This window comes from Drosophila subobscura, chromosome U (genome assembly GCF_008121235.1).
Source record: "Drosophila subobscura isolate 14011-0131.10 chromosome U, UCBerk_Dsub_1.0, whole genome shotgun sequence".
Taxonomy (NCBI): Eukaryota; Metazoa; Arthropoda; class Insecta; order Diptera; family Drosophilidae; genus Drosophila; species Drosophila subobscura.
The window spans coordinates 14,326,772-14,352,179 of NC_048534.1; the positions used below are offsets into that span (position 1 = coordinate 14,326,772).

General features: G+C 47.2%; 2 protein-coding genes across 3 annotated transcripts in view; one reads left to right on the top strand and one right to left on the bottom strand.

Annotated features, from left to right (window-relative positions):
- Nucleotides 1–21,677, top strand: part of LOC117900279 (E3 ubiquitin-protein ligase TRIM9) — a 73,599-nt gene extending 51,922 nt beyond the window's left edge. The window contains exons 2-10 of one of the 2 annotated variants that reach the window (XM_034810591.1): nt 14,626–14,721; nt 14,788–14,919; nt 14,980–15,081; nt 15,140–15,299; nt 15,998–16,030; nt 17,239–17,378; nt 17,480–17,618; nt 19,069–19,302; nt 20,326–21,677. In XM_034810591.1, coding sequence (XP_034666482.1) covers nt 14,626–14,721; nt 14,788–14,919; nt 14,980–15,081; nt 15,140–15,299; nt 15,998–16,030; nt 17,239–17,378; nt 17,480–17,618; nt 19,069–19,302; nt 20,326–20,615 — 1,326 coding nt within the window. In that variant the 3' untranslated portion in view covers nt 20,616–21,677. The remainder of the gene's footprint in view (nt 1–14,625; nt 14,722–14,787; nt 14,920–14,979; nt 15,082–15,139; nt 15,300–15,997; nt 16,031–17,238; nt 17,379–17,479; nt 17,619–19,068; nt 19,303–20,325) is intronic. The other variant, XM_034810592.1, reaches the window with a different exon arrangement.
- A 1,764-nt stretch (nt 21,678–23,441) lies between these two features.
- On the bottom strand, nt 23,442–25,001 carry LOC117901286 (lipase 1). The gene is made up of 3 exons (XM_034811979.1): nt 24,776–25,001; nt 24,053–24,724; nt 23,442–24,002 (listed from the first exon to the last, which is right to left on the bottom strand). Exons 1-3 carry the CDS (start codon nt 24,971–24,973, stop codon nt 23,442–23,444), a joined length of 1,431 nt encoding a protein of 476 aa, XP_034667870.1. The 5' UTR covers nt 24,974–25,001.
- Nucleotides 25,002–25,408: the final 407 nt, after the last annotated feature.

The following is a 25,408-nucleotide window of genomic DNA, read 5'->3' on the forward strand; positions in this document are numbered from 1 at the left end:
GCGGCCTCTTCTCCCTGCCAGCGCCTGCTCTGCTCCACCAGCACTCGTCATAATGTCACTTGCGGCGTCAGACGCGACACGCGGCCCGGCCCGTTCCCCCCACTTAGCGACTGTCGCCACGGGCACAGGCAGGGGCACAGCTGCAGCGGCAGCGGCAGCACTTTAAATGTATTAAGGAAAATATGAAAAATCATTGGGAGTCGGTCTGCCATCCTCGAGTGTCTGTCAAAATAATTAAATGGAATGGAATGGCCCCAAGACAAAACGCAGCCAACGACTGCGCGCATCTCATCTAATCAAGGTCTTTGGCTTGACTAATGCTGCACTCAAGTTGGGAGCCATTCAAGTGCGGAAATGCCAGTTAATAGCCATAAGGAACGGGAGCAGAGCTACAATTTTGTATGACTGCGCCTTGATTAATGGAGGGTTACGTGATTTCTGGCATAGTTTGGCGATTAGCTCCAGCCCGGCGCTGCATGCGGGACCGTCGGCTGCCTCTTGACTCCGCCACCGGTTTAACGAACTTTTGGCAGCCCGACATGTGGGTGGGCAAGTGACTTTTAATAATAGTTATGCAGATGAGACGCGCCCGAGGCTGCAGCCACTTAATTGAAAACTCTGGGAGCAGAAATCTGTGATCTTAGGGCTCGGGTGTTTAGTGATTTAATGACAAGGCCCTGGGGCGGAGCTTCTGTAGGGTTCTGCTGTGTGCTCATTATGAAAGGAAACAGACTCATTGGCAGCTCCATAAACTTCAACTTTGAGGGATCAAACAGTCAGGAGGAGTTTAGAGCTGCCAAAGCTATCGCTAACACAGTCCCCAATTATTACTAAGTAGCGTCAGCCCTGCACGAACATTCCTTAATCGCAACCTTCTCTTATTTCTTTGCAGGTACATTTTGGCAGACAAAACTAAGCTTGAACCCACGATACAAAGATCAGACTTCGACTGGCACCTGCAGTGCCAATGTTTACACTTCTCCCACCTGCCAAAGCGTCGCAGAACAAACAGAAAGGGGTGACAAGGTTCACCCTTGCAGGCTACACTTTGACCCCCCGTCGTCCGGGCAGCTGTTAAGCTGTGCGTTAAATTGCTAAAAGCCTTTTGCGGAGCTTCAACTAAAGGCTTACCGGATGGCCAGACTCAATTCTGAGGCATTACCCTTCGCTTTTTTGTCGTTTGCTGTTTCTGTTGCTGTTGCTGTTGCTGCCGCTCTGTGGCTATTAATCAACTAAACGTTGCAACTATTTGGAAACGGTAAACACAGACACACACACAGGGAGACGGGCACAGTCTGGTCAAAGTTGAAAATAATCAAAATTTGAGGACGGGGGCCAAGCCAGCCAACGGCAGATTGTCAACTGAAACGAATTTTCAACTGAATTTTTCATGCAGTCTGCCGAAGGAAAACAAGGACTGTCAGGACTCCCAAAAAACAAAGAGAGGCGGCAAAAAAGTCATCCCAAAATGCGTTGCACATGTTCATCAATCAAAGCTATAGCCAGTTGTTTCAACCCGACTCCCCGCTGGTCGAATATGCAAATATAGTTAAATATTTGTTGCTGTCTGGTAGATGGCAGACAAATCTTCTACTGGTATCCGTCCTCTCTGCTGTTGGGCAATTCCCCGGCGATTTGTTGGCGTAGTTTGCTGATGCGAACTATTTGAAAGGCGCAAACCGAGATTTGGCTGGCACTGGCACAAAGGACAAAGAACGCTTGTTAAAAGCCGCTGCCACTTCCTGCACTGCCCCAGAGTCGCAGTGCTTTGTCGCGTTTTTGTGTCATTGTCACCGCACTCTAATTGCGCCAACCATCAGCACACCTCCGCTCTCGTGTTTCCATCACATCACGGCACAAAAGCGAAGCAAAAAAGTGTTGAAAAGCACTTGAGTATCGGGGAATAGTTCCCTCCGCTCCGCTCCGCCACGGAGCAAAAGCGGAACAATGCGAACGTAATTGTGTGCGGTTAGTGTGTGTTTAGTGGCCATTGTACTCCCCTCGGAGTACCCCCTTCGGGGTCAGCATATTGTTCTTCGAGTCTCTCGACATTCTCTCTGTGTGTAGCTGTGAGTGTCTGTGAGTTTTATCGGCTATTAAATCACTTTAATGGCTTTCCCCTGTTCGAGCATTTTCCCTGCTCTCTTCGGAATTGATATGATTAAGTGGCAATCCAATTGAGCTTGAGATGGGCGATATCTATCCCCGATGAACGTAGAACTTTTATAGTGCGGGTTCTTTATGGCAATAGGTTGAAAGATATGTTTTAAAACATTTAAAATCTCCTCCAAGCAGAACAAGCCACAACTTTTCTGCAGGTAAAGCCTAATCCCATCACAATTACAGTCCCAGAGCTAGCATATGCTCCTCTGCTCCTCCTCTGCTTTTGCACCTTTCCGTTCTGACAAATCTAAAAGTTTCCTCCACCATTATCCCGGCTGCCACTCGGTGGAGTCCCTCCCCGACCGCACAGCACTCACACACATAATCCCTTCTTATCTTTGTGCGTGTGTGTGTGCGTGTTGGGATGTGCCACAACTATGACAGGCCGGGGCACAAAAATATAATCCACGCGGCACATTCTGCTGCTCAGCAACAATGGACAGGCAGCAGAGACAAGCCATAAATGAAAAATTATGAAAACACACAAAACACAAAACACATAATTCATAATTCGTTTTTAATAACACGAAATTTCAGCACACGTGCAGAGGGGAGAGAACTCAGTCCGCTCCTGGCACAACTTTAATCCGTTATCTTTGAGCGTTGCCAGATGGGTGGAGGTGGCAGAGAGGAATAAGAAATGATTATGAGGAGTTTTGCTTGTCTTTCTTGCCATACATCTTGCGTCACAGGAGCTGCCTCTACAGTAACTTCTTGGATGGCGTTCCCTTCTGCTCAGTCTTGCTCCGCGGCTAGACACATTTGTCATTTTGTTTGCTTTGTCTGTAGCTGTAGCTGCTGTGGCGTTGCCACCTCAGACGCCAGTCCGCCCAGTTTGCATTTTCCGTATTATTTCGCTATTTTTGCATATGTTTTGTCGACTCCGACTCGTACGATGTTGGCGTCAGTTGGTGTTTATGGCGTCTTGCAGATTGTTTATGGCACTAACCACAAAGGAACACCCAGAAGGCAGTCCGTCTTGCTCCCTGTGCTGATTATTCTTACACATAATCGATCGGCTTCCTGTAAGTTTGGTGTGGGATAGATGTGGGGCAGTTATTGAGTTAGTGTCCGAGTCTCAATCAACCCCAGTGCGGTGGTTCCTCCTCTGGATAATCTATATTTAATCTTTCAATATCGTTAACTGCACAATGGATTTTCCCGTAAAAGTGCTGCACTTTGGCACACCCTCGTCTGGAATGGTTCACTTTATGCATCATCCACATCGTCATTCAATAGCTAACTGTTCAGCATCCCCGCTCCGCCCTCAATCTAATCAATTTGGTAAACATCTGTCGATGTCGCTGCTACCTCTCCCCAGCCACTGCTGGCGCACGCGTTCGCTGCTACTGCGCGGCGCTGGCTGCACATTATCCCGTTACGAAATGCACACGCTGCCGATGCCGTTGCCGATTCCGATTCCGATTCCGACTTCAATTCCCAGATGTGGCCCGTTTCGGATCGGCTTCTGTCTCGAGCGGTGATGGAGGAGGGTTGATGACAAAACGCTGGCCGCACATTTTTCAATGCTTCTCTCCCCGCTGTCGCTGCCGCTGTCGCTGTCGCTTCCTCTGCCACGGATCTGTGGTCCCTCGTCATCGCTCCCTCTCCAAGATTTTAGTTTCTCAGCGTGTCCCATTAACACTTCGGTTAACTATGCACTTTCCTCTGCTCCTTCTGCTTCCCTTTCGAGGGTTGTTTTTGAGAACCACGCACTATGCCACTCTTACCTTCTAGTTGGCAGCGCATTCTTGTGTCTAGGTAAATATATTTAACGACCTTTCCTGTTATGAAATGTTTAATGAGGCCTGACATGTGTGCGCGGGGAACGCCGAAAAATATTTCAGTTTCAATTAGTTGAATTTATGGGTTATGCCGTGTAATTATTCTGCTCCAGGAACTGTCGGAAAGGAACTACGAGTATGACTTGAATTTTTACTTGCATTTTCATAAATATTCTGTGTATTTTTCTTTAATTAAAACAAATTGCTTGTGGCTGTGTGGTGGGTAGGCAGCAATTTGTAAACGTAATTAGTGATATCTGACTGAATTTCCCCTAAAAATACAAAATAATTAAAGACTGAAATGAGAAAGAGAGATTGAACAGCCTCGAATATCACTTTCGTTTGATTACAATGAGTGAACACAGCGGCTCAGAACTCAGTGCTTCGATTACACATCAGCTGCCCGTCCATCAATATCATTTTACATACCTCTCCAGCTACACCCCCCCAGATCGAAACCCATGGGCTATAAATCCATAAGTCTAGCAACACGCGCCTCCAAACCAAATCGCATTTGGCTGATCTGCCCAATGGCCCAAGCACGGACTCTGCCAGGTCACGTGGCGCACGAAATGAACTGCAACTGCAGCGATGAGGCATGAAAAATTGCAACATCCCAGCATGAGTTACGAGTGAGAGCCAGTGGAGAGCAGCGAACGGCACAGCAGGCCAGCCATGGGGGTCAGGATTTTTGGACTCGAAATGCGAACTCGTCTTGACAGCTGCGTCACCTTTTCCCCTGATTTGTGATATGCCCACAGTTTTAATTAAAGTTCAGCAAAAATCACACACACACAGGACAAAGGCAGCAAAAATGAAGTTTACTGCAGGCGAGGCAGTCAAAAGTGTCTGTCAGTCAGTATCTGCCGACGGTTGGATGGATGGTAATTATCTTACATGTTTGTATAATTGGTCGGGCAAGACTTAATGGAATGCTTCTGGATGCTGACACTATGCCAAAATGTTCAATTAACTGGAGCCTGGAGGGCATGCGGAATGTGGAGCGAAACCGTTTTGTCATTTGTCAGTCAAACGGCTTTGGCCCAGTTCTGCCACGAAGATACATCTTCATGTCCACCTTCATTCATGACTGATTTATGGCCTATTAAATTGCAGTTGTTGTCTGTTGGCCCTGCGGTGTTCTGCGGCTGGCTCGTATTTCCAAATTTCCCACGACGCAAACGTAACCAATTCAATGTCACGTTAAGAAGTAAAAGAAAACCTTTAAAAGTGCAGCCTAACAAGCAGAGGAAAATGAAACTTTGCAACATTGTTCCTGCGGGTGCCAACAACATTCGTACATAAGCCAAGGCGGCGCACCATTATTGGCCCTGTTTTTGTAGCTGCTGATGGTTGTTGGTGTTGCCCACGCAACCGCAAAATGGAAACATGAGGCAGACATGGCCTCGACATGGTCTGGGCCCCAGTCTCTGTCTCTGTTTGCTGTTGGCATTCGTCACCCATGACGCCGGTATTTATGCTCCCTGGAATGGCATAAAGTAATTTGCACATCGCGTTAATATTACAGGCACAATAAATGTCGTATTTAAATGCAATTAAAATTGTTTACTTGGCTGCATTCTGCACTGCGATCCCCCAAGAAGAGTGTGTGTACATTTCCTTCGACTGGCATGCCTTTGCGTGGACAATCTGGGCGCTGACTTGAGGGACTTTCCCTGTGAGAAACGCAGCACGTGCCTCTCTGAGTGTGTGTGGGCAGAAGCATTACTTTACTCCTTAATTTATGATGCCGCATAATGGAAAATATCTGAAAAACGGAGAACAGAATGCTCCCATTATCAACACCGTTAAAACAAGTGGCAGCAGGATGTTGAATTGATGTCTTGGAAATGGAATGGAGAGCCCAACAGCAGCCTCTCTACGTTCCAAATATTATTTCTGACTCATGCGACAGCTGGAATCATAAAGAACCATCTGTGTGAGTTCATCTGTGAGTCAGTCGTCAGACCCAATCAGTGCCAAATTACGAGTATCGGCGGCATTCAGATTTCTCCTCTTGATGACAAATTCTCTTCTCGAGCGAAATCGCTGCAACAAAATATTTATTTACCAAATTAAAGCTTACCTGGAATCCAATCTCTATGTTAGGTACGAGTCCACTTGTTGCTTTTCTGTTGTCAGCTCTTTTGTTGTTGCATTTGTGTGTTTGCTGCTGTTGCAGCTGTTCGTGGCATAAGGCATGTGGCATGTGTGTCGCAGGGTTGACGTCAATCGAACAATTCTCGTCGCACAACAACACAGATTTCGATGTCGGGTGTCGTTGTCGTTGTCGAAATACGTGAAATTTTTTACAGCCACTTGACAAATTTTGGCTGCTGTTGCCCGATGCTTTGTAGTCGAGTGTGTACACTGTGCTACGTAGGTGGCATTGCCAGCAACAGCAGCAGCAGCAGCAGCAGCTCTTTGCCATCGGATCCAAGGTATTCGGCCACTTGACATTCTGCCAAATTAGTTGCGCCTCGACTTTCAGCGCCGCCGTCGATGTCATGGCATGCCGTTGGGTGTGAAGTGGATTGCTGTAAGTATTCGTGGGATACTCTGGAAGTAATGCCACGACTGGGGGTGGTACACACGGAGTGTATTTAATGTATCAATTTGCAAGTGAGAATCAGCAGAATGAGGAAAAATCAATATAGTCCAGTCTTCTGCGGTATCCACCTGCATTATCCGTGTTTTGACGCCCTTCTTCGACCATGTTTGTTTTCACTCCCAATCTCCACTTCTGCACTGCAATCTCGGTTCAATTAACATGTTTTCCCGCTTTATGGCAGTCGCTGGGGGACGGTGGAACCTGCGGCTCCACTTTCCAAGAGCAGCTCCGGAGGCAGCCAGAGCCAGCACTTAACCCGTCGCCTCGCCCATAACATAACAAGTCACATTTCGCTGCAGTTGCAGTCCAGAGTGGAAGCCGAGACCACTTTGTGGGACATTTAGTGCAAAATGCCGATGCGAGCAGGCAAATTATGGCAACCATCAATCGGGTATCGGGAGTGGCCAGAAAATCAGTGTAAATATTAATTTTTAAACGAGGCAAGCAGTTAGGGGAACGCTTTTATCGTTGGGTGGGCAGCTTAGTATATACTTTTGAATATTCAGCAGTTGAGCTGCCCAGCTGGCAGCTTATACCAAACCTATGCACGCACCGTTATGTCCCCTGCAGTGGGCAGTGCACTCTCTGGCTCATAGTTGCGTTGTTGTTAGTGTTTGAGAGAGCAAGAGTTGAGAGAGCGCTGATGTTCAAGAACAGATCAAAAGGGAGACGATAATTAGAGCGCATCGTGTGAGCAGCAAGCTGCTTGGTTAGAAAGAGAGGGAGAGACAGATGAATTGAGAGAGAGCTTCAAGCTGCAGACAATAAGAGTCTGAAATGGATGGTTCTCGATGCTCTCAGAACAGTTATCTAATGGAAGCTTGCTCGAAGGGGAAATCTATATTGTGTGACGAGGTTCAATGCAACCGAATGGTATAACAATAATTGGGAAAAGAACGATAAAATGTTCCGAAATGCACCCATCATGGCAGTCCCATCGTTGATCAGACCAAAAGGGAGTGCCACAATGGAATGCCGGCTAATTATCGCAGGGCGACTCCACTCCCGTTTTAGTAGCAAATTGATGGCTCACGACATATTGGGTAAATTTATACAAATTAAATTATTAAGCAGAGCAAACGGAGACTGAGTGCGGACTTCCCTGGCTCAGCGATGGTTTGTCAGGCTGTCAGCATTCTGTTTGTGGCTCCTGGTATGCGGCTTGTCACTGCCAGATCGGTTTTCCCCCAAGTTCGTGCAGGCTGGCTCTGACTGAACTCTGCAGCGGCGGCGTCACTGCTGCTGTTTGTTTTTTTTTTATACCCGGTACTCGAAGAGTAAATAGGGTATATTGTATTTGTGCACATAACGGTTGTATGTAACGCACAGAAGGAAACGTCTCCGACCCCATAAAGTATATATATTCTTGATCAGCATCAATAGCCGAGTCGATTGAGCCATGTCTGTCTGTCCGTCCGTCTGTCCGTCTGTCCGTCTGTCCGTCTGTCCGTCTGTCCGTCCGTCTTGTTGAGCGCCTGGATCTCAGAGACCATAAAAGCTAGAGCCACCAAATTTTGCATCCAGACTTCTGTATGCTCACACTGTTACAAGTGTATTTCAAAAATCAGCCACGCCCTCTTCCGCCCCCGCAAAAGGGCGAAAACCTCCCAAATCTACAATTTTAAAGATAAAAGAAAACTAAAAACGCCATTCCGTAGGGAATGACCATATCTATCTGATCACCAAATTGGGATCCGATTGGATCATTATTATGGCCACAATGAAGAAATTAAGTTGCAGTGGCTAAACCCACCCTGTCCAGCAGCTTTTGTTGCTTTTACACATTCTCTCATTCACACTCTGCTTCGCGCAGTGGCAGAGGCCTCTTCCCCTGACACGTCTCTGACTCATCCTCTGCCACGACTCTGCCGCTGCCTCTGCCCTGACTCTGCAGTGTGTGTCTCTAGGGGAGGGTGGCGAGCTAAAGGAGCGTGTTGGCGTGAGTAGTGTTGTTGATGTAGATGACAGATGAAGAGAAAATGTAAAATTTGACAAATAACCGCTAAGGTGCAGATGTAGTACTGAGTACCGGGTATAAGAGTTGTGACGCGGCTTAAGACGCGTCTCACAACGTTCCTCCTCGTTCCTCTTTGCGTTGCGGACGAGGGAGAATCTGCGGGCCGCAGCAGCTCACACAACCAGATAAATATAGCGTCTCGTATATTGTGTAGGGGATCGGGGGATATCCCATGGGAGTCCGTGTCAAACATGTTTAACAGAGGACTACCGCAACAGCAACAATGCATCCGACAACAATAAGAATAACAAATAAACAGAGAACTGGTTTGGGCTCTCCACTCTCTCCGCTTCTCTTCGCTGTTCGTATCGTATCTGCTTTTCTCTCTCCACAATGTTGTGACAACCAAAATAAAAATACGAAATTCAAATTATAAAAACACAAACCAAGCCCGCAAAAAGAAAACCAAATGTTTGAAACTGTCACAGGAACAACGCAAAAAGTTCCCCGAGTTTTGTTCTCGGTTTGGTGTCTATGTTTGTCTCTCTTTTATGCATATATTTAAAGATTAGAAAAATGGTTTAAACAATAGGAGCGTAGATAACAATTCTTTCGTTGAATTTGCAATCCAGTCAGAGTGTTTCCTCTCCTTCATTTCCTCTAAACATTCATAAATAAGTACTTATGCATGTATCATGCTTATGCTTAAGAACAACTTCAGAAGGATCCCTCGAACATGTCTGTGTGCTCTTTGCATCATTCGTTAATCTTCTTAGCAGCGTCAAATGCTTGTGACAACCCTCCGACAGAGTTTACTTTGGAATCCTCTCTGCTCCCCCCACAGCCTCTGTGCAAATTTGCGCATTTTTCTGACATTAAATGTCACTAATTTGACACAAACTGTCAGCGCTGATAATGCGCATATGGAATGTGTTGGAAATATGGATAGCTCGAGAGAGATTCCGCCACAATTTGTCGCATTTCGAGTAGATCTGGAAGAGGGAAGAGCAAAATATGGATAGCTATCGTTAGGGTCTTGCAAATTGTTGCTGAATATAACGAAGCGAAATTAACGAAGAGAAACGGACAGCGGAGAGTTGCTGGAGCTGGAAATGTCTCTTAGTTGGTCCCTGAGTGACCGTCCGTATATGGCTGGACATTCTGCAGAAACCCAAAGCCAAATAAGGTCAAAATTGAGAATATGAGTTCCGAGGAAGTGTCTGGGCCTCCTCCCTCTCTCTCTCTCTCTCTGTGGCTGTGCTCTGGCCGCCTTAATCCTAATTTATGCGTAAATAATGATGAAGTCTTGTTACCCTTTCAGCCTGCATTTGGCGAGTCTTTCTGCCGCCCGACCAGAAGATTAAGTAGCTTACAGCCAGATGCCGTTATGCATCTTGAGTCGCCCCTCAGCCAGTCAGTCGTCCCCGGGGTTGACAATGTAGTTCCCCACTGAAATTGACTTTGGGTCAGCCAGAGAGCAAAGTCAATGTCGGGGTTTAAGTTTGAGGCGTTCGTAATGAATTGTAAACGCGGACACGTGTGCCACTTCTTGAGTTCAGGGTCTTAGCAGGGTTTCCGCAGGAGGGGGGATTATATCTCAGTAGTACTTGGCTTTGATGGGTTCAAACTTTTCTACCCCTCTGCAATGTCTTCCCACATGTCTGATTCCGCTCGGTTGCACGCCGCAAAAACTTGCTTCCCACACACACAACTGTTCCCAGTTCCCTGTTGCATGAAGTACTTCTGACCAAATGCTTGCAACGTGTTCCACTTCATGGCTCTGTTGTTTTAAATTTGTTATGAAAATATTTGGATTGTTGCGTGGGTCCCTGCTGTCGCTGCTGCATCCACCTTTCATTTTCTTTTTTCCTTCTCCAGTTCAAATATTGTTTTACACACCCGCCAAATAGACATTTGTTGACTCGAACATACATGCTCTTCCCCCTTGCCAGATGACTCCACATGCTCTGCAGACATGTTCGGAATTAGATTCTGCGGTTTGTCCCAGTTCTCCCTCTCCCTCTCCCTCTCCCTCACCCTGTCCTGTTATAGCTGGGGTGAGCGCCACAGCAAAATCGCAATCAAACGAAATGGAATGGAATGGAACACTCCCCTCATTTGTTTATTTGCTGTTTCGTCTGCGGTTCCCTGTTCCCAGTTCCCTTTTTGTTTCGCTTTCTGCTGGTTTCCATATTGGCTTTGGATCTTTTCTGATATTAGCACAAGTCGCTAATTAATTAGACGAATCAGTAGCTCGATAAGCTGTCGTCTTGACTTATTTTTAATCGGCTAACACAGCCACTCAGCCACGCAGCCACGCAGCCACACTTGGCATGCAAATCAGCGACGGGCAGAGACAAGCAGCTCGTAATCCAATTTAAAAAACCATCGCCGTCAGTTGCTTCCTTTCGACTGCCACATAAATCAATGCGATGTGCGCTTTATATTCATATCTTGGCAGCATTGTAAGTTGTATTTTAAGCTTTTTATCGTGCCTCAAAGGCGACTGCAGCGCGCCACGCATTACTCATGCCTCAAGTGTGCCCATCCCCGCGCCCATATCCTGCTGCCATCACAGATCCCAATGAATGGAAGAAGAGCTGAGTGCGGCAGGTAAGCTCAGGGCAGACACAAGTCAAATTATTGGGTTCCAGTGCGGTTGATCGCCAGCTCATTGTGCAAAACTAATTAGGGCCAAGGTGGCTCCAAGCACTAAACAGAAGGTCTTCGCTCTAACGATCGTTAAGGAAAAGTCAAGCAACAGCTCCATTTTGTTAATGTTGAAAATCAATCATAAATACACAATTTACGAGTGCAACATTTAGGCTCTCCACCGCAAAATATGTAAATACATTTCCGCGGCTATTTGTTATCGTTGCTGAGCAGAAGACATCACAATTTTTATGGCTGTGCCCAAATCTGTGGGCAAACTGCAGCCGAGCGGGGAATGGCCATTGCCATAGCCACGTGTTGCATGTGCAACACGAAATGGCGGTAAATGATATTTATGTGCGCGGTCTGAGTGAATGGAAGTGCCGCGCTAACTGCCAAATGCCATATTCGGGGGGCCGCAACACGAGCTACTTAGGCTCGTTCCATATGTCGCTGGCTTTATGGCTGCAATGCGTTATAATTCAAGCCCGATTGGCCTGGCCACCTGCTCGAGAGACATTCGAGTCGAGCCGTCACGTCTCTCTCTCTCTCTCTCTCTCTCATGATATATCATCTTTTTACGATCTGCCGTCTCGTGCACATCATTTCTGAAAAGTTGCCACTCTTCGGGTGAGTTTTTGGTGGCTCCAACTAAATGTTGCACAACTAAAATTTGGGCACGCTTAACGAGCTTTTGGCTACCATTAAATATGCATCTACCGCAGACACGCACGTAATGAGAATCAGACCAGACACGACTGGGAGGGAGCTGCGAGCTGAGGCTGTTTATTTATAGCAAGCTGCATCGTGGAGGCCCTAAATTATGGGCAACATTCTGTTGATAATCAGCGCCAGGCACACAGTAGCTAGCTGGCAACTTGTTGCTGACTCGACGCTGGCGCCCGGCAGCACGACAACGGCGACGCCGCCAAGTCTGCGATTTTATCTGCGTTCCGCTGTCCACTCTCTGTCCTATCCCTTGGAGTGCAGCCTACAAGCTGTGGATTGTCGTGTGGGGTGCGGTGGGGGGTTGTGCTGTCAACGCTGTGCTGTCTGCCACTTGGCAAAGATCAAATCTTGCGTCGCTTTGGCTTTAAGTGGCAGAGCAGACACTCGTAATACTCGTGATACTCGCCAGAATAATCATGCTAAATGTCAGCGTAAATAGCTGCAGCAGTTGAGATTCGAAACTTAATTGCTGATATTTGAGTTGGGTCCACCCTAATTAGTTGGCACTCAGCTTTCTCCCGCATTTTAAATCATATTTTTTCCCACCTGAATTTCTAATGTCTGCTCCCATCTGGCAGCGACTTCCTACAGCACTTTGTTGCAACGTTTAGCGTATTAATATGAGTGACTGCCACTGCCACTGCTGCCGCGGTTGGAGTTGCTTTAACAACTTAATAATTTATTTGTCTCTCCCGCGGGCACATGTGTCACGGCCGCGTCAGTGTCACACAAAAGGGACAGCGAAGAAGACGCCGCAGCGCCGCCGCCTGACGGCAGGAGGAGCTCTTGAATTATTTACACGATTTGCATGCGTAGAAACTTTAAAGGCGTCTTCGGTGTCGCCCTCTCCCTCTCACCCTCTCTCCCTTTGCGTCTGCGGCGCATAAACATGTCATATTATTATTATTTTTTTCCGTCTGATAAAAGTTTCTACGCTCTGCCCCGAGGGGAGCTTTTTATTCGGACTGCGCACTTGATATATTTTTTATTTTTATGGCAATGTGTCATAAAAAAACAGACAGCGGAGGGGAGGGGAGATCACAGCTCAGAGAAATGTTTTCTAAAGGATTGGTGGAGGGAGAGGGAGGGGGAGAGGAGTGGAGCTTATCAATGCAAAACAGACTCTCGGCATTAGCCAGCCAGCCAGCCAGCCAGCCAGTCAGCCCTTCACTTCATATTCAAAATCACTCCCCACACCCCCCACTTCTCCCCAGAGTGGGCATTGCACGGGAAGCGTTGAAGCAACCCTCGAGGGATTATATTTCAACAGTTTGCTCTGTCTCTGTCCGCGTTGCGCATTCTTGGCCGGCACTTAGCCGCCCGCCGTCCCCCCGCTACACTATCAGAGATCTCTCTCTCTCTCTCTCTCCCTCTCTTCCTCTCTCTCCCTTTCCGACTTCTCGGCGCTTAGCCATCTGTCCGTCTGTTTGGCTGTGGAAGGATTGGAGCTGGGACTGGAAGCTGGAAGCTGGAAGCATTCAGCTAATGAATGTAATCGTCATAAGCCGCCTTGTTCGAGGGGTCTGCTCATTGCGGGGGCACTGGCTGCTGAAATATTTCCCAGTAATTGGGCCCCGTTCCGAATACTTTTTGCAAGTGCTGTGGGTTGCTGCGTTGAAGAATTACGAAAGCAGGGAAAATGCACTCACTTATTTGGCAAAGAGATTTCGGTACAGGAAGTGAAAGAGCAACAGGGGGGAATGGTGATAAGGCAGACTTCAATGCTTGGGTTAGAATGGTTTCCCAGTTAAAGTTCTCTCTTGGGGATCTTCCCCCTGTGCACCGGCAGCTACTTTGATTTGATAAACAAAACATTGGCAGAACAGCAGCAGCAGCAGCAGCCACAGTGTGAGGATGGCGACGACTGGCAAATGGAATAAAATAATCAGAAAACAAATGCCAAAAGTGGTAATGAGTGTTCGCCGTGTCTGACAAAGGCAGCGAAGGGAGCGAAGACAGGGAGCGATGCGATACGGGAATGGGACTGCTTCTTATCCGTTTGCTGTTTTTCCGTTTGTCTAGAAAAGTGAAAAGCATGTAGATGGCCCGAGGCGAGCATTACGAGGGTGCACTCCACTCCTCCGTGTCTCGCTCTTGGAGTCGTCTGGCTCCTCGACAGCCAGCCGGACAATTATGGTGGCAATGCCAGAGTGTCCTGCGGGCACAACAACATGTCGGCCGGGGCAGACAAAGATACCAAATGGGGGGGTTGGGGTTCCATTTTAATGCTAATGAATTGCAATTGTTAAAGAGGAGGCCGGTGGGTGGTGGCCCTGCGTATGAGCAATTTAATTGTTCAACAAATTTCCCAATGATGATGAAAATTGAATTGTCCCAGTCCTGCGCCCTGTCGTGTCGTGTCATGTCAGTGTCAAGCGCAAATGCTTGCCTCTGCCGCAACACAAACATTGTCTGTCTGTCTGTCTGTCAGTTTTATGTTTTGGCACAAAACATTCAACAAATGAGTTTTGGTTTGGCAAATGTCGAGCAAACGAGTGTGGCAAATGGTTCGCGTGCTGTTCTGTTCCACCCGTAATTGAGGCAGCAAATTTTTAACTGATTTCCTTGGAACTATGAAAAACAGAAGTGAGCTGTCACCGCGAGGCGTGACTGAAAGTGTTCCGAGCACTTCATAAAAAGCAACTCGTAAACCGTAGACTGTAAACTTTTATTACTGCATTCCGGGTTTTGTTTTTTAATCATTTGCGCTGATGTCATTGTCCTTGCAGACGGAGCTCTCGCACAATCTGCAACAATTGTCGGAGAAGGCACGTTCCACAACCGAATTCATTCAGCGCCTCAAAGGCATGAGCGACAAAGTGACGGTAAGTGTGCCTCCACAACGAGACTCCCAAGCATCCGAAGCTGTTCTCAACTCCGGTTTTAATCAGGAATCCTGCATGGAGTTCGAGCGCTTGGTGCACGCCCAGTGCGAGGCCCTCATCCAGGCCATTCACGACCGTCGCGAGTACTTGCTGGAGGCCATTCGCATGGACAAGGACACCAAAATCAGGATACTGAAGGTACACTCTACCCCCCCTGCTCTGCTTTGTAGACTGACGAAGGCTTTCCCTCCATTCCAGGACCAGCAATCGAATTGCACTGGCAAGCTGCAGCAGACCACGGGCCTCATCCAGTTCTGCATCGAGGCACTGAAAGAGACTGACAGCGCGGCATTTCTACAGGTTTGTTTGCCTTTAACATTTGTATACATATTTATTTACAATTGTTGCTTCTTTGTAGGTGGGCTCCATGCTCATCAATCGTGTGGCAAACACCGACATGACCTGGCACCAGGAGGTCACCAATGCAGCGCCGCGGGTCTCCCCCATCGTGGACTTGACGCTGGACGACGCCGCACTCGCACGGGCCATCGACAACTTGAACTTCATTCAAATGAAAGGTTCGTTGGAGTAGCAACGAGACTAAGTCTAAGACTAATCAATTTGCCAGCCAAACCCTCGGGCAAGACACAATCAACAGCTAGAGTTGGACTTAGTTGTAGGGATCATTCTCAGCCACACTTTGTAGCCTTCCTATAGATCTTCCACATATTAATAGCTCCATTTGATTGGTAAATTATTGGGCTCACGCCCACCTCATAGATACTGTCACTAATTAAGCACAGGCACCAACACATTGGTGCCACTCCCTGTAAACATAAACCAAACCCCCGCACTCAACCCTTGCAACAATTCCGGGAAGAGCTCTTCAATCGAGAGCCCTTGGAGAGGTGGAACTGAAGGGGCTTCGAAAATAGTTCGAAAATAGCCACTCCCAGGAGGAAAACATTAAAAATAGAGAACAGATGCCTGGGGCAAGTGTGTAACGAGAGACGACAGCGAAGGAGCCCCCAAAAACTACAATTTACGGGAGACAATTAAAGCGAAAGTGTTGAAATCAGATCCACCTCTTTCTCTCCAGCCCACACAAAGTCACAGCTAGGAAATAAAATAGTAAATAAATTGTGTCTCCATGTCATGTGTCTAACCTTTGTCGCCTTCTCTCGCATCTCCCCCTCTCCATTTTGAATGTTTGCTGCTTTGCCTTCATAAACACATGAAAATCGCGCTCATCCAATAAACCAATAATCATCTAAAGCCCTCAAAGACGGAGATGAAAGGTGTCCGGCAGGTGAGCAACAAACCAAAACCACAAAACAAATTCAATCAATTCCAAAATATTCGACAAAAACTAAAGACAAATTCTCATGAAATTTAGTGCCATAATTCCATAATTTTTATTCATTTGGGTTCTTCGTTTGGGCAAAACTCATTCTTTGGTGCTTTCACTTTTCACTCACACACTCACACACACACACACACACACACATATGTATATGCCTGGTTCATTTTCGGCCATTTTGTTTTGGTGAATTTTTTTGTTGGCCTTTTGTTCGCTGTGTTCCGACGGGCACACGCCCACGCATAATAATTTTGTGTTTTTTGTGTCACGCCAGCCGCAAAAGAGAAAATAAAGTAAAATACCCGAAAAATTCCTTACAAATATTTTCACTTCCGTTTCCCAGCAAAAGGCGGAGATGCCAGCCGGCCAGGGGAACATTTTTGTGTCCGTCGCTTTTCATTTGATTTCTAACTTTCAGCTCTTTCGCTCTGTCGCTCCTTCTTTTTCTGTTCATTATTCAATGCTTAAGCTTTTATTTTTTTACTATAAGCGGGATATTATTTTTAAGCATTTTCGGGGAGCACTAACTTAGGCTTAGGCTTAGGCTTAGGCTCTACACTTTTTTCCACTGCTGTCAAGATTCAAACTTTTTACCTTTTACCTTTCTGTCCTGCCCCTGCCTCTGCCCCGGGGCCTTTGTTTCGTTGACGCTTGACAGTTTTGGCGCCTTTTTAATGTCAAAGAGCGGAAACAGCAGCCGAAAGTGTCGTCATTTTTATGCCCTTTTTGTGGCATAATTGTAGGCGTTGTGCTCCGCTTCTCTTGTGCCATTGCCATTTGTGTTGTGTCGTGAATTTTTATCACGTCGCAGCCTTTATGGCTTTTTACACTTTTACGGGGAGCAGGCGGCAGGCGGCAGGCACTGCCACTCCTTCAGGCAATTAATAAGAAATTAAGGCACAAAGCCAGAACGGTGACACTTTATTCCGTTTTTTGCACCCGCATCAAGGGAGCACTTTGCTGTCCATTGGTTGTGGGTTTCCATTTATTTATTCTATTTCCTTTTATTTATTGTTGATTTTGGTGGTCTTCCTCTGTATTTCGACACTCTTTTGGCACGCATTTGCATATTAATTTCGCTTTTATTGGCTGGGGACTCTTTTCCGTTTGCCACACAATAATTTATTGAGGAATTTCCCTGTTTTCCCCCCACACAGCACCCATGACTCCGACCATTCTGCCGACGGATTGCTCGGCGGAGAATAATTCCGTGACAGTTGCGTGGCAGCCACCGAATCATTCCACTGTGGAGGGATATGTCCTCGAACTGGACGATGGCAGCGGCGGAGAGTTTCGAGTGAGTCAAAGGCTGATTTAGTGGCTGTCATTCCTCAATTTATTAACGATGAAAACTTTAATTCGGATTCCTCCTCCTTCTCTTTGCCGTTTGCCGTGCAGGAAGTCTACTGCGGCAAGGAAACAATTTGCACCGTCGACGGACTCCACTTCAATTCCATGTACAATGCCCGGGTGAAGGCCTTCAATAGCGCCGGAGAGGGTGAATACTCGGAGCTGATTGGACTGCAGACTGCCGAAGGTGAGAGCGAGGGAGAGAGCGAGAGCGAGCCTGGTGCCGTCGGACTAGCTTTTTCAATTAACCTCCTCCCGACTGAAATATTTGCTTGGGAGCCACTTTTCCAACTGCTTTATAATTTAATACTTTTCGGTCATGCGCCGTCCCCGTGCCCGTCCCCGTCCGCCTCCTTCCGTTCGTGCTTTGCATGTCAAACAGCCATTGACCCCTTTACGCCTGCCGGGCAGGAAAACGTGCACCAGCAGGGGGACAGGAACAGGAACAGGTACAGGGGGGGAAGCTATCCCTGGGAATGTCTTTTGCAATCCAATTCGCGCTTGATTGATGCATGCGCCACCTGACAGGAGGCAGCTCCTCCGGCTCCTCCCTGACCGCATGGCAAATGAAACGCCGCGTAAAGTTATTTCATTTATTAAATTGCCAGAGCGCGGTCCATAAAGCACTCTGCCACGGCTCGCTGCTGCAGCTGCTATTCCTTTATTAGTTGGGCGCCATTAATTCGCAACTTTTAATTGATTATTTGCCAAGAGCCCGCGAGTTGTCTTGCAAGACGCGGGGGTGGGTTCCACACGGTTTAAGCGGACTCGGGACCCTGCAAATTGTTGCTTTATAAAGTGTTTACACTGAGCGCGTGCCCCTAAGTAATTAACGGAGAACCAGTTAACCGTTGATGGCTCGTGACGACTGCGGGCGGTGCGCGCTAATGGGTTCGGTCTGGGCTAACACCTAACACCACAGACAATTCTTAGGGCAGAAACCCTTTTTATGTCGCCTCAAAATTAATGTAGAAAAACATTTAAAGACTCCAAGAACAGAAGAACTCGTAGGAGCAGGAAGAACCCATCGAAATTCTACATCCAAGTGCCAGCTAATTAAAGGAACTCCATTATGGTCTATAGTTTATATTGCTTGCCGCAAATCTCTCATTCGACATAAACAGGGCAGTGGATGGCCAGGAGACCTCTAGTCCCAGCTGCTTGCTTTGTGGCTTGTGTTTGGCCACACAATTGCCTTTGGTGGCTAATAAAACAGGAAAATGGCAGCGGCAGAGGCAACGTTGCAGCGTCATCATCGCCAGTCCGAGTCGGAGCTGGTGCCAGCAGGTCTCCAGAGGGTCCCAGAGTGTCTCGGCTGATCTGGGACCAACGTCGGCCACTTAATGCGGCCACAACAATAAAAAGGAAATTTAATAAAGTACTCGACTCGACTCGACTCAACTTGAGGCTGCCACTGCCGCTGCTGCTGCTGCCGCTGCTCGTTGCATACTTTGTGGGGCATAACAGCATAAACTATGCGGCACGAGGACTGGACGCTGACTTGGCTGGCACTGGCACTGGCCACTTGAGCTTTGACAATAGAGCAAATTGCAACCAGTCTGACTTTGTTTTCGTTTCCACTTTTCACTTGCTTCTCCACTCATCTCTTTCCTCTTCTCTTCTCTTCTCCTTTGCAGTGGCCTGGTTCACGTTTGATCCAGTTCTGAGCGGCGGCGCCGGCTCTGGCTTAATCTTTAGCAAAAATAACGCCACCGTCAGTGTCGAGGGCTGGGAGCACCGTGTGGCCCTCGGCTCGGTGGGCTTCTCGCGCGGCGTCCACTACTGGGAGTTCACCATCGACAACTACACGGCGGACACGGATCCGGCCTTCGGAGTGGCACGTATCGATGTGGCGCGCAACAAAATGTTGGGTGAGTACGCCGCAAATGTGGCAAGAGAAAATGCACTTCACTGGGTTACTGGTTGCATTGGAAATTCAATTAAAAATTCAGGGCAGCAACAGAAAGTTTCGTGGGGAAAACTAAAACTAAAAGTGGGAGATCTGCACAACAAATAGATTCTGGCGTGTGACAAAAGACCCGATACGTATGCGGGGACTTCCATAGAGGGAGAGGGGGTGCAATGGCGCTCGAAACTTTGCCATTTGGCCGCCCAGCCAATAAAATCGAGCGCCGACTGTGGGGGGTGGGGGCGTGAACAAACTTTTGCCACTTCTCTTGTTGCGTGTGCGTGTGCGAGTGCGAGGAGCGGAGCGTAACGGAACTTTTAAGCGAGTTTCAGTTACGAACGCGGAGAGGAGAGGACCACTGCGGAGACAAACACAAACAAAGGAACGAAAAAGGCGACGCGTCGCCTCAAAAGAACGATTCGGCAAATTGATTGAAAAAGTGCGTGGCTGGGGAGAGCGAGGTGTGGGCTGGGCTGGGACTTCTTCTAAGTGCAGACAAAAGTAATTAAAAGTGCGGCACTCTAACTTTTGTCAAATGCAAAAGTTTATTTGCGGCAATCGGCAGGCATCATTCTTTTCCAGTCTGGAAGAAAGGAAGGGAGGGAGAGACCGAACCATGACCGTGTATCTCTTTCACTTTGCAGAATTGACTCTCTCTTCAAGCAGCTCACGCGCCATTTAACACGTGCCCCGAAGGAGCAGCAGCAGCAGGACTAGGACTCCCTCGATGCTCGATGCTCAAGTTTTCGAATTAAATTTTCATACGCAAAATGCTTCAGCGTGAAGTGGAGCAGGTGGCGCTGCCTCTGACACTGACACTGACACCAACAGCTGCAGTTTTCCAAGTTGTTAGACGACTTTCGTGTGTCTCCTCCTGCTCCTGTTGCATTTGTCGCTTAAAGTTGGGGTTTAAGATGGGATTGCGATAACTTTTATTCTAATCACTGAACTAATCCCAATCTCTCCGCTTTCTGCCATCCCATAGGTAAAGACGAGAAGTCCTTTGCCATGTACATCGATCGGCAGCGCTCCTGGTTCCAGCACAACTCCATTCATGAGCGACGCGTCGAGGGCGGCATCACAACTGGCAGCACCATTGGAGTGCTGCTCGATCTGGAGCGGCACACACTCAGCTTCCTGGTGAACGAAATGCCGCAGGGATCGGTGGCGTTCCGAGATCTGTACGGAGTGTTCTACCCGGCTGTGAGCATTAACCGAGGCGTCACGCTGACCATGCACACGGCCATGGATGCGCCCAAGATGGACTACTTTTAGGGTGTGTGCCGTGCAGAGGGGAGTAGGAGTAGGAGTAGCGAATTGTGTAAATAAATAGCTTGGCGTTCAGCAGTTATCGGTGTCTACGTAGCGTATAAAAAGCACATTTTACTCATGCAGCTTACCATATTTATGTGTGTGTAGTTTCGGGCAAGGTTCAGCGGACATATCTCCATTTATTCGTATCTCTACTCGTAGTTTTAGGCAAATGTTTGTGAAACGCTGCGCCAAACGGGGCGTAAATTATTCAAAATAATCGAAAGCAGCCAGCGGTAATATTATGTAAAATAAAATAATAAAAATCTTTGATGTTTGTCAGTGAAAACAAAGCCAAAAATCATGCACCGTGCAACAACCAAAAACCAAATTAAATTTAAACGCATGCGAATGAAAAAACTAAAGCTAAAAATCCAATTAGCAATTAGGGTAGCTACGAAATTTGCATCTGTATTGGGTCTTCTTGTATTTTCACTAGTGGGTGTAACTACACACATTTGATCGAGGCTAAAAAATTAATTAATATCAGCTGAGCGGAGGAGTTTTTATTTTATTTAAAGACTGAATTCAAACGTGTTTTTTATAAGAAAAAAGTTATTATGAAAGAAATATTTGTAACAGAAAAAGGCCTCATCAAATGTGCGGACTGCCAAGCATCAAATTTCGAGAAAAATCTTATTCAAAACCGCGGAAATTGAGAGGAAAATTTAAACATAAACTCTGCACCCTGCAAATTATTGCACGAAACTTAAAGCCACCAAAAAATGAATACCAATTGGAAGCCAACCAATTTGCTTATGAAAATTCAATATGCGTCTGAATATTAATATTAAATAAATCACTAAGTTCCCTGTAAATATTTATACATATACTTTTAAATACATTTCGGCTACTCTAGTTCTGTCCTACGTACTCGTACTTACAGTAAGGTGTAATGCATACAAATTAATTCCCGTGTACTCGTATGTAGAGACTATGGATACTCTTCAATTTACGGCGAGCAGCAACAACAATTAAAGTTAATTACCAGTACTATGCATGTTTAAATATTTAAAATTGTAATAATATACGAACATTTAATTGCATAGCGCCAACAACAGCACACACGTAAATGAGTTTATTTCAACAAAAAAAAAGAGAATCGAAATAAAAAACATATGAAAAAAACGCGTAATAAAACTTAATCGAATTTTTGCTCTCAAATGAATTGTTGGTAATGCGAGCGAAAGAAAATCCTTTACCGCGAGAGTTAGTTTCCAATTTTGTGGAGCGTGGAACGCTTTTTAATTAATAAGTTGCAAAGCGGTGGCCCAATAAACGGTTTCTTGCACACCATTTTCGCTTTTGCCAGCCGTTTCCATTTGCAGGGGAGAAACCCTCACACAGGTGAGAGAGAGAGAGAGAGAGAGAGAGAGAGTTCATTGTGCCAATTTCTGTTCGGATTTCGCGCTGTGTGTTCCAAAATGGATTTCTGTTACGCTGTTTTGTTGTGCGCTGCCTTTCAGGAGTGAAATGTGTCGCCAACAATACTCCTCGTACTCTCATGAATTCCGTTGTTGCGTTTCGGCATTTGTTCGCACACCTCCCGTGGTCTCGTACAAAGCCTGGCTGTACTAGATCCCACACGACAAACACTCTTATAAATTACACACTTAGCTCCAGAGCCACGTTTGCTTAGAGAGCAGCATGTCCCAGCAAACCAACGCACGAGCTTTTTGCTGCTCGCAAGCAAGCGCAAAAATGAGCGTTTAACAATACAAATGCGAGAGACACGATGTCCAAACGGAGACAACAATACTTTAACTATCACAATCTAAGCGAGAAACGTATTATATACATATGTATATGTATATATATATATATATTGTTCGGAAAAAGTCTCGCATCTGAGTCGCATAGAAAATCATTTGCAAGCTTTTTGTTTGCTGGGTATGCCTGCATATTCTGCATACATATTGTAACGGCATATCCATTCTCGTGTGTGAGGCTTTCATTGTTTTGTGTTTGTGTTTGACAAAAGCAGGTCCACGAGTAGCTCTATGCAGCACTAAGCGAACATTTTAATGAGCACAGCGGAGAGAGGAGAAACCGCCAAAGAAACTTTTGTTATTTCGGCTACACATTGTTTACAGTTTCAGCATTTTAGTTGGAGTTGCAGTTGTGTGGCTCTGTGCAAGGAAAACGCATCAAAGTGCAATTTTTATATCCGGGTTTTGGGTGGAGGGAGACTGAGCTCTGCTCTTTGCTGTTGGGGAAACTGACACGGGAAAGCGCTTAGCCACCGCATCCGCACCCGTCCTGGGAGCCTGCCATTTCCGCATCCGCCACGACAGCAGACATCAGGACCTCCAGCAGCGGCCCCTCAGCCTCATCCTCGTCGTCTGCTTCATAAATCATAAAAAACTTTCGCCGCACGTCGCCGGCAAAAACCAACCAACAGCTGCTAAGTGTTGAGTAAATGTTTTTGCGCCTCGTTGCGCTCCGCTCCCAAATTCCCAAAGCGTTTCTGCTGCTCCGCTGCTAATGCGGCAATGTGGCGGATGTGGCACGTGATTGTTGTAGTTTAGTTACGAGTCAAGTGATACGACTGTGGCACACCCCTACCCCGAATTATGTTTTATATATTATAAATGGGTATTTTGCTATTCATTCTGTATCAATATTCAGGTGGTAATACAGCGGAACGAAACAGTTGGCCACGCCAAAAGGGCAGAACAGTTTGTGCTTTTAGCTAGAAAAATATCTAAAATATCTACAGAAACGTGAAGGCAACTCTTAGTTTTATTGAAATATTTCGGAGATAACAGAAGGCTTCAATTAAATGCAACTTTAGTCCTCCGGCGGTGACTCCACATCCGCATTCTGCTGTTGATCCTCATCCCTTGCAGCTTCCTGCTCTTTCCCACTTTGTGCTTCGTCAGGGCTTTCTGTGGCAGCTTCGGTTACCGGCTCAGCAATCTCTTCCTCGACCACACAACTAGTGGTGGCTTCCGCATGCTTCCTGCCTCCAGCTGCTGACTCCCAGTACCTCATTGCCTCGAGCATCTTGGGCTGCATCGAGTGCCGTGCACTAATGGCCCAGATCATGTCCATGTGGTTCCACTTCTTGTACAGATGATTCTCCACTACATTTGGCAGCAACTTGGCCAGACGCTGAACGTCCTCGACAGCGGAAAGATAGTCGTTGCTGCCATAATACAGCGCGATCGGGGCAGAAATCCTCTCCAGTCGGTAATCGGGGGGCGAGCTACGCCCATAGATCTTCTGATTCTCCTTCGCCTCGTAGTCGTACTGGCAGAACCGATCAGAGCTCCGCAGCTGCAGGTAGTGCACGGGCTGCTTAACATTGCAGCCACCTGGGATGTGGCCAAGCACCACAGGGAACATGGTCTAAAAGGACACTAACAATTATGAGTTAGGGATATATTTGTGGTACCCACCATGTTGAATTCCTCGCGATTCTTTCCCACAATCTGCCAGTAGAATCGAAGGCAGGTCTTGAGCATGCCGGCCGATTGCATGCACTGGTTGAGGTACATGAAAGAGTGTGGAAGCAGCTCCAAGGACTCGCCCAGCATGTTCATGCCCACTCTGGCTATGCCCAACAGAGGAGCCTTCACGTGGGCCATAAAAGCCACAGGCGCCAGAGCACTCATCAGGTGGATCTTGGCGTTGTACTCCGGGCGACTGGAGGCCAACACAAAGAACGAAGTCGTACCCTGGGAGTGCCCGAAGTAGCTGAGCTTCTCATATCCTGTCTTGGCCAGGACACCGTCTATCATGGCGGGCAGGTCGTACACCCCGATCTCGTGCCAGGAAAAGCTCCAGTAGGCCCGGTCCGAGTTGGCGTTTAGCTGCTGGTGGCCCCGCGAGTAGCGGTTGCCGCGCACATTGCCCATCCATACGTCGTAGCCGTGGCCATACAGAAAGTAGCCCAGACCGCTCTGCGGTCCCATCACAATCCAAGTGGAGGAGGTGTCCTCGAGGCCGTGCACGAGCAGCACGGGCTGGGCCCCTGGTCGTGGAATTCGGTGAAGCGTCAAGATGTAGTTGTCCTCGGTGGTCACCTGATGGGCCTCCGCCGGATACTTGTACTTCTCCAAGAGTTGCAGCTGCAACAAAAGAGATTTTTGATCGGCTCTAAGCTCTCTTCACATTCTTACCGTGCTCAGGTGGGCATCCTCTATCACGCTCGCTGGAAAGTTATCCTCCAGATAGCCCCCGTCCACCCACAGCCACTGAAGCGTGAGCCCGAGCAGGCAGAGAATCCATTTAGCGTGTGGCATGCCGAACGTTCCTGACCAAAGCATTTGCGGGCCGTGACTAAACCCGATCCCAAACGACCCAGCAACCATGCCCATTAATGAGTGATAATTAGTAGCGTCCAGAACCCGGACTGTTCGAATGTTTTTGTCAAGCTTATCGGGGAATCATCGCCAGCTGTATAAATGTTAAATATAATTCGCGCAAATTACATCGAACGAAAGTGCAGTCGGACTCCGCAAGGGCAGAGTTCATGTTGGGGGTAAATCAGTTGGAACGGCGAGACGAGATGCCCATCGATCGCTTATTGAACTGGCCCAAAATCCACAAGGCAAATATACAAAGTACAAACAGTTAAAAGTGCTAAAATATACATTAAAAGTTGTTCTCGATTTTTATCAGCAATTTGGTAAATTTGTTTGTGTCCATTTGGGCCGTGGAATGAGGCAAAGAGTTGAATATTGAGCTCATCCGAAAGTGATGATTGTGGAAATGGAATAGAGCTCCTCCTTGCATTCTTGGAATATTTATTG

Bases quoted from the DNA above. Each gene is read 5' to 3' on its own strand.
- LOC117901286 (XM_034811979.1), bottom strand. From the start codon at position 24,973: ATGGGCATGGTTGCTGGGTCGTTTGGGATCGGGTTTAGTCACGGCCCG. The intron at 24,725-24,775 runs GTAAGAATGTGA...CTTTTGTTGCAG, and splicing joins AGGATGCCCACCTGAGCACG to CTGCAACTCTTGGAGAAGTA. The intron at 24,003-24,052 runs GTGGGTACCACA...GTGTCCTTTTAG, and splicing joins ATCGCGAGGAATTCAACATG to ACCATGTTCCCTGTGGTGCT.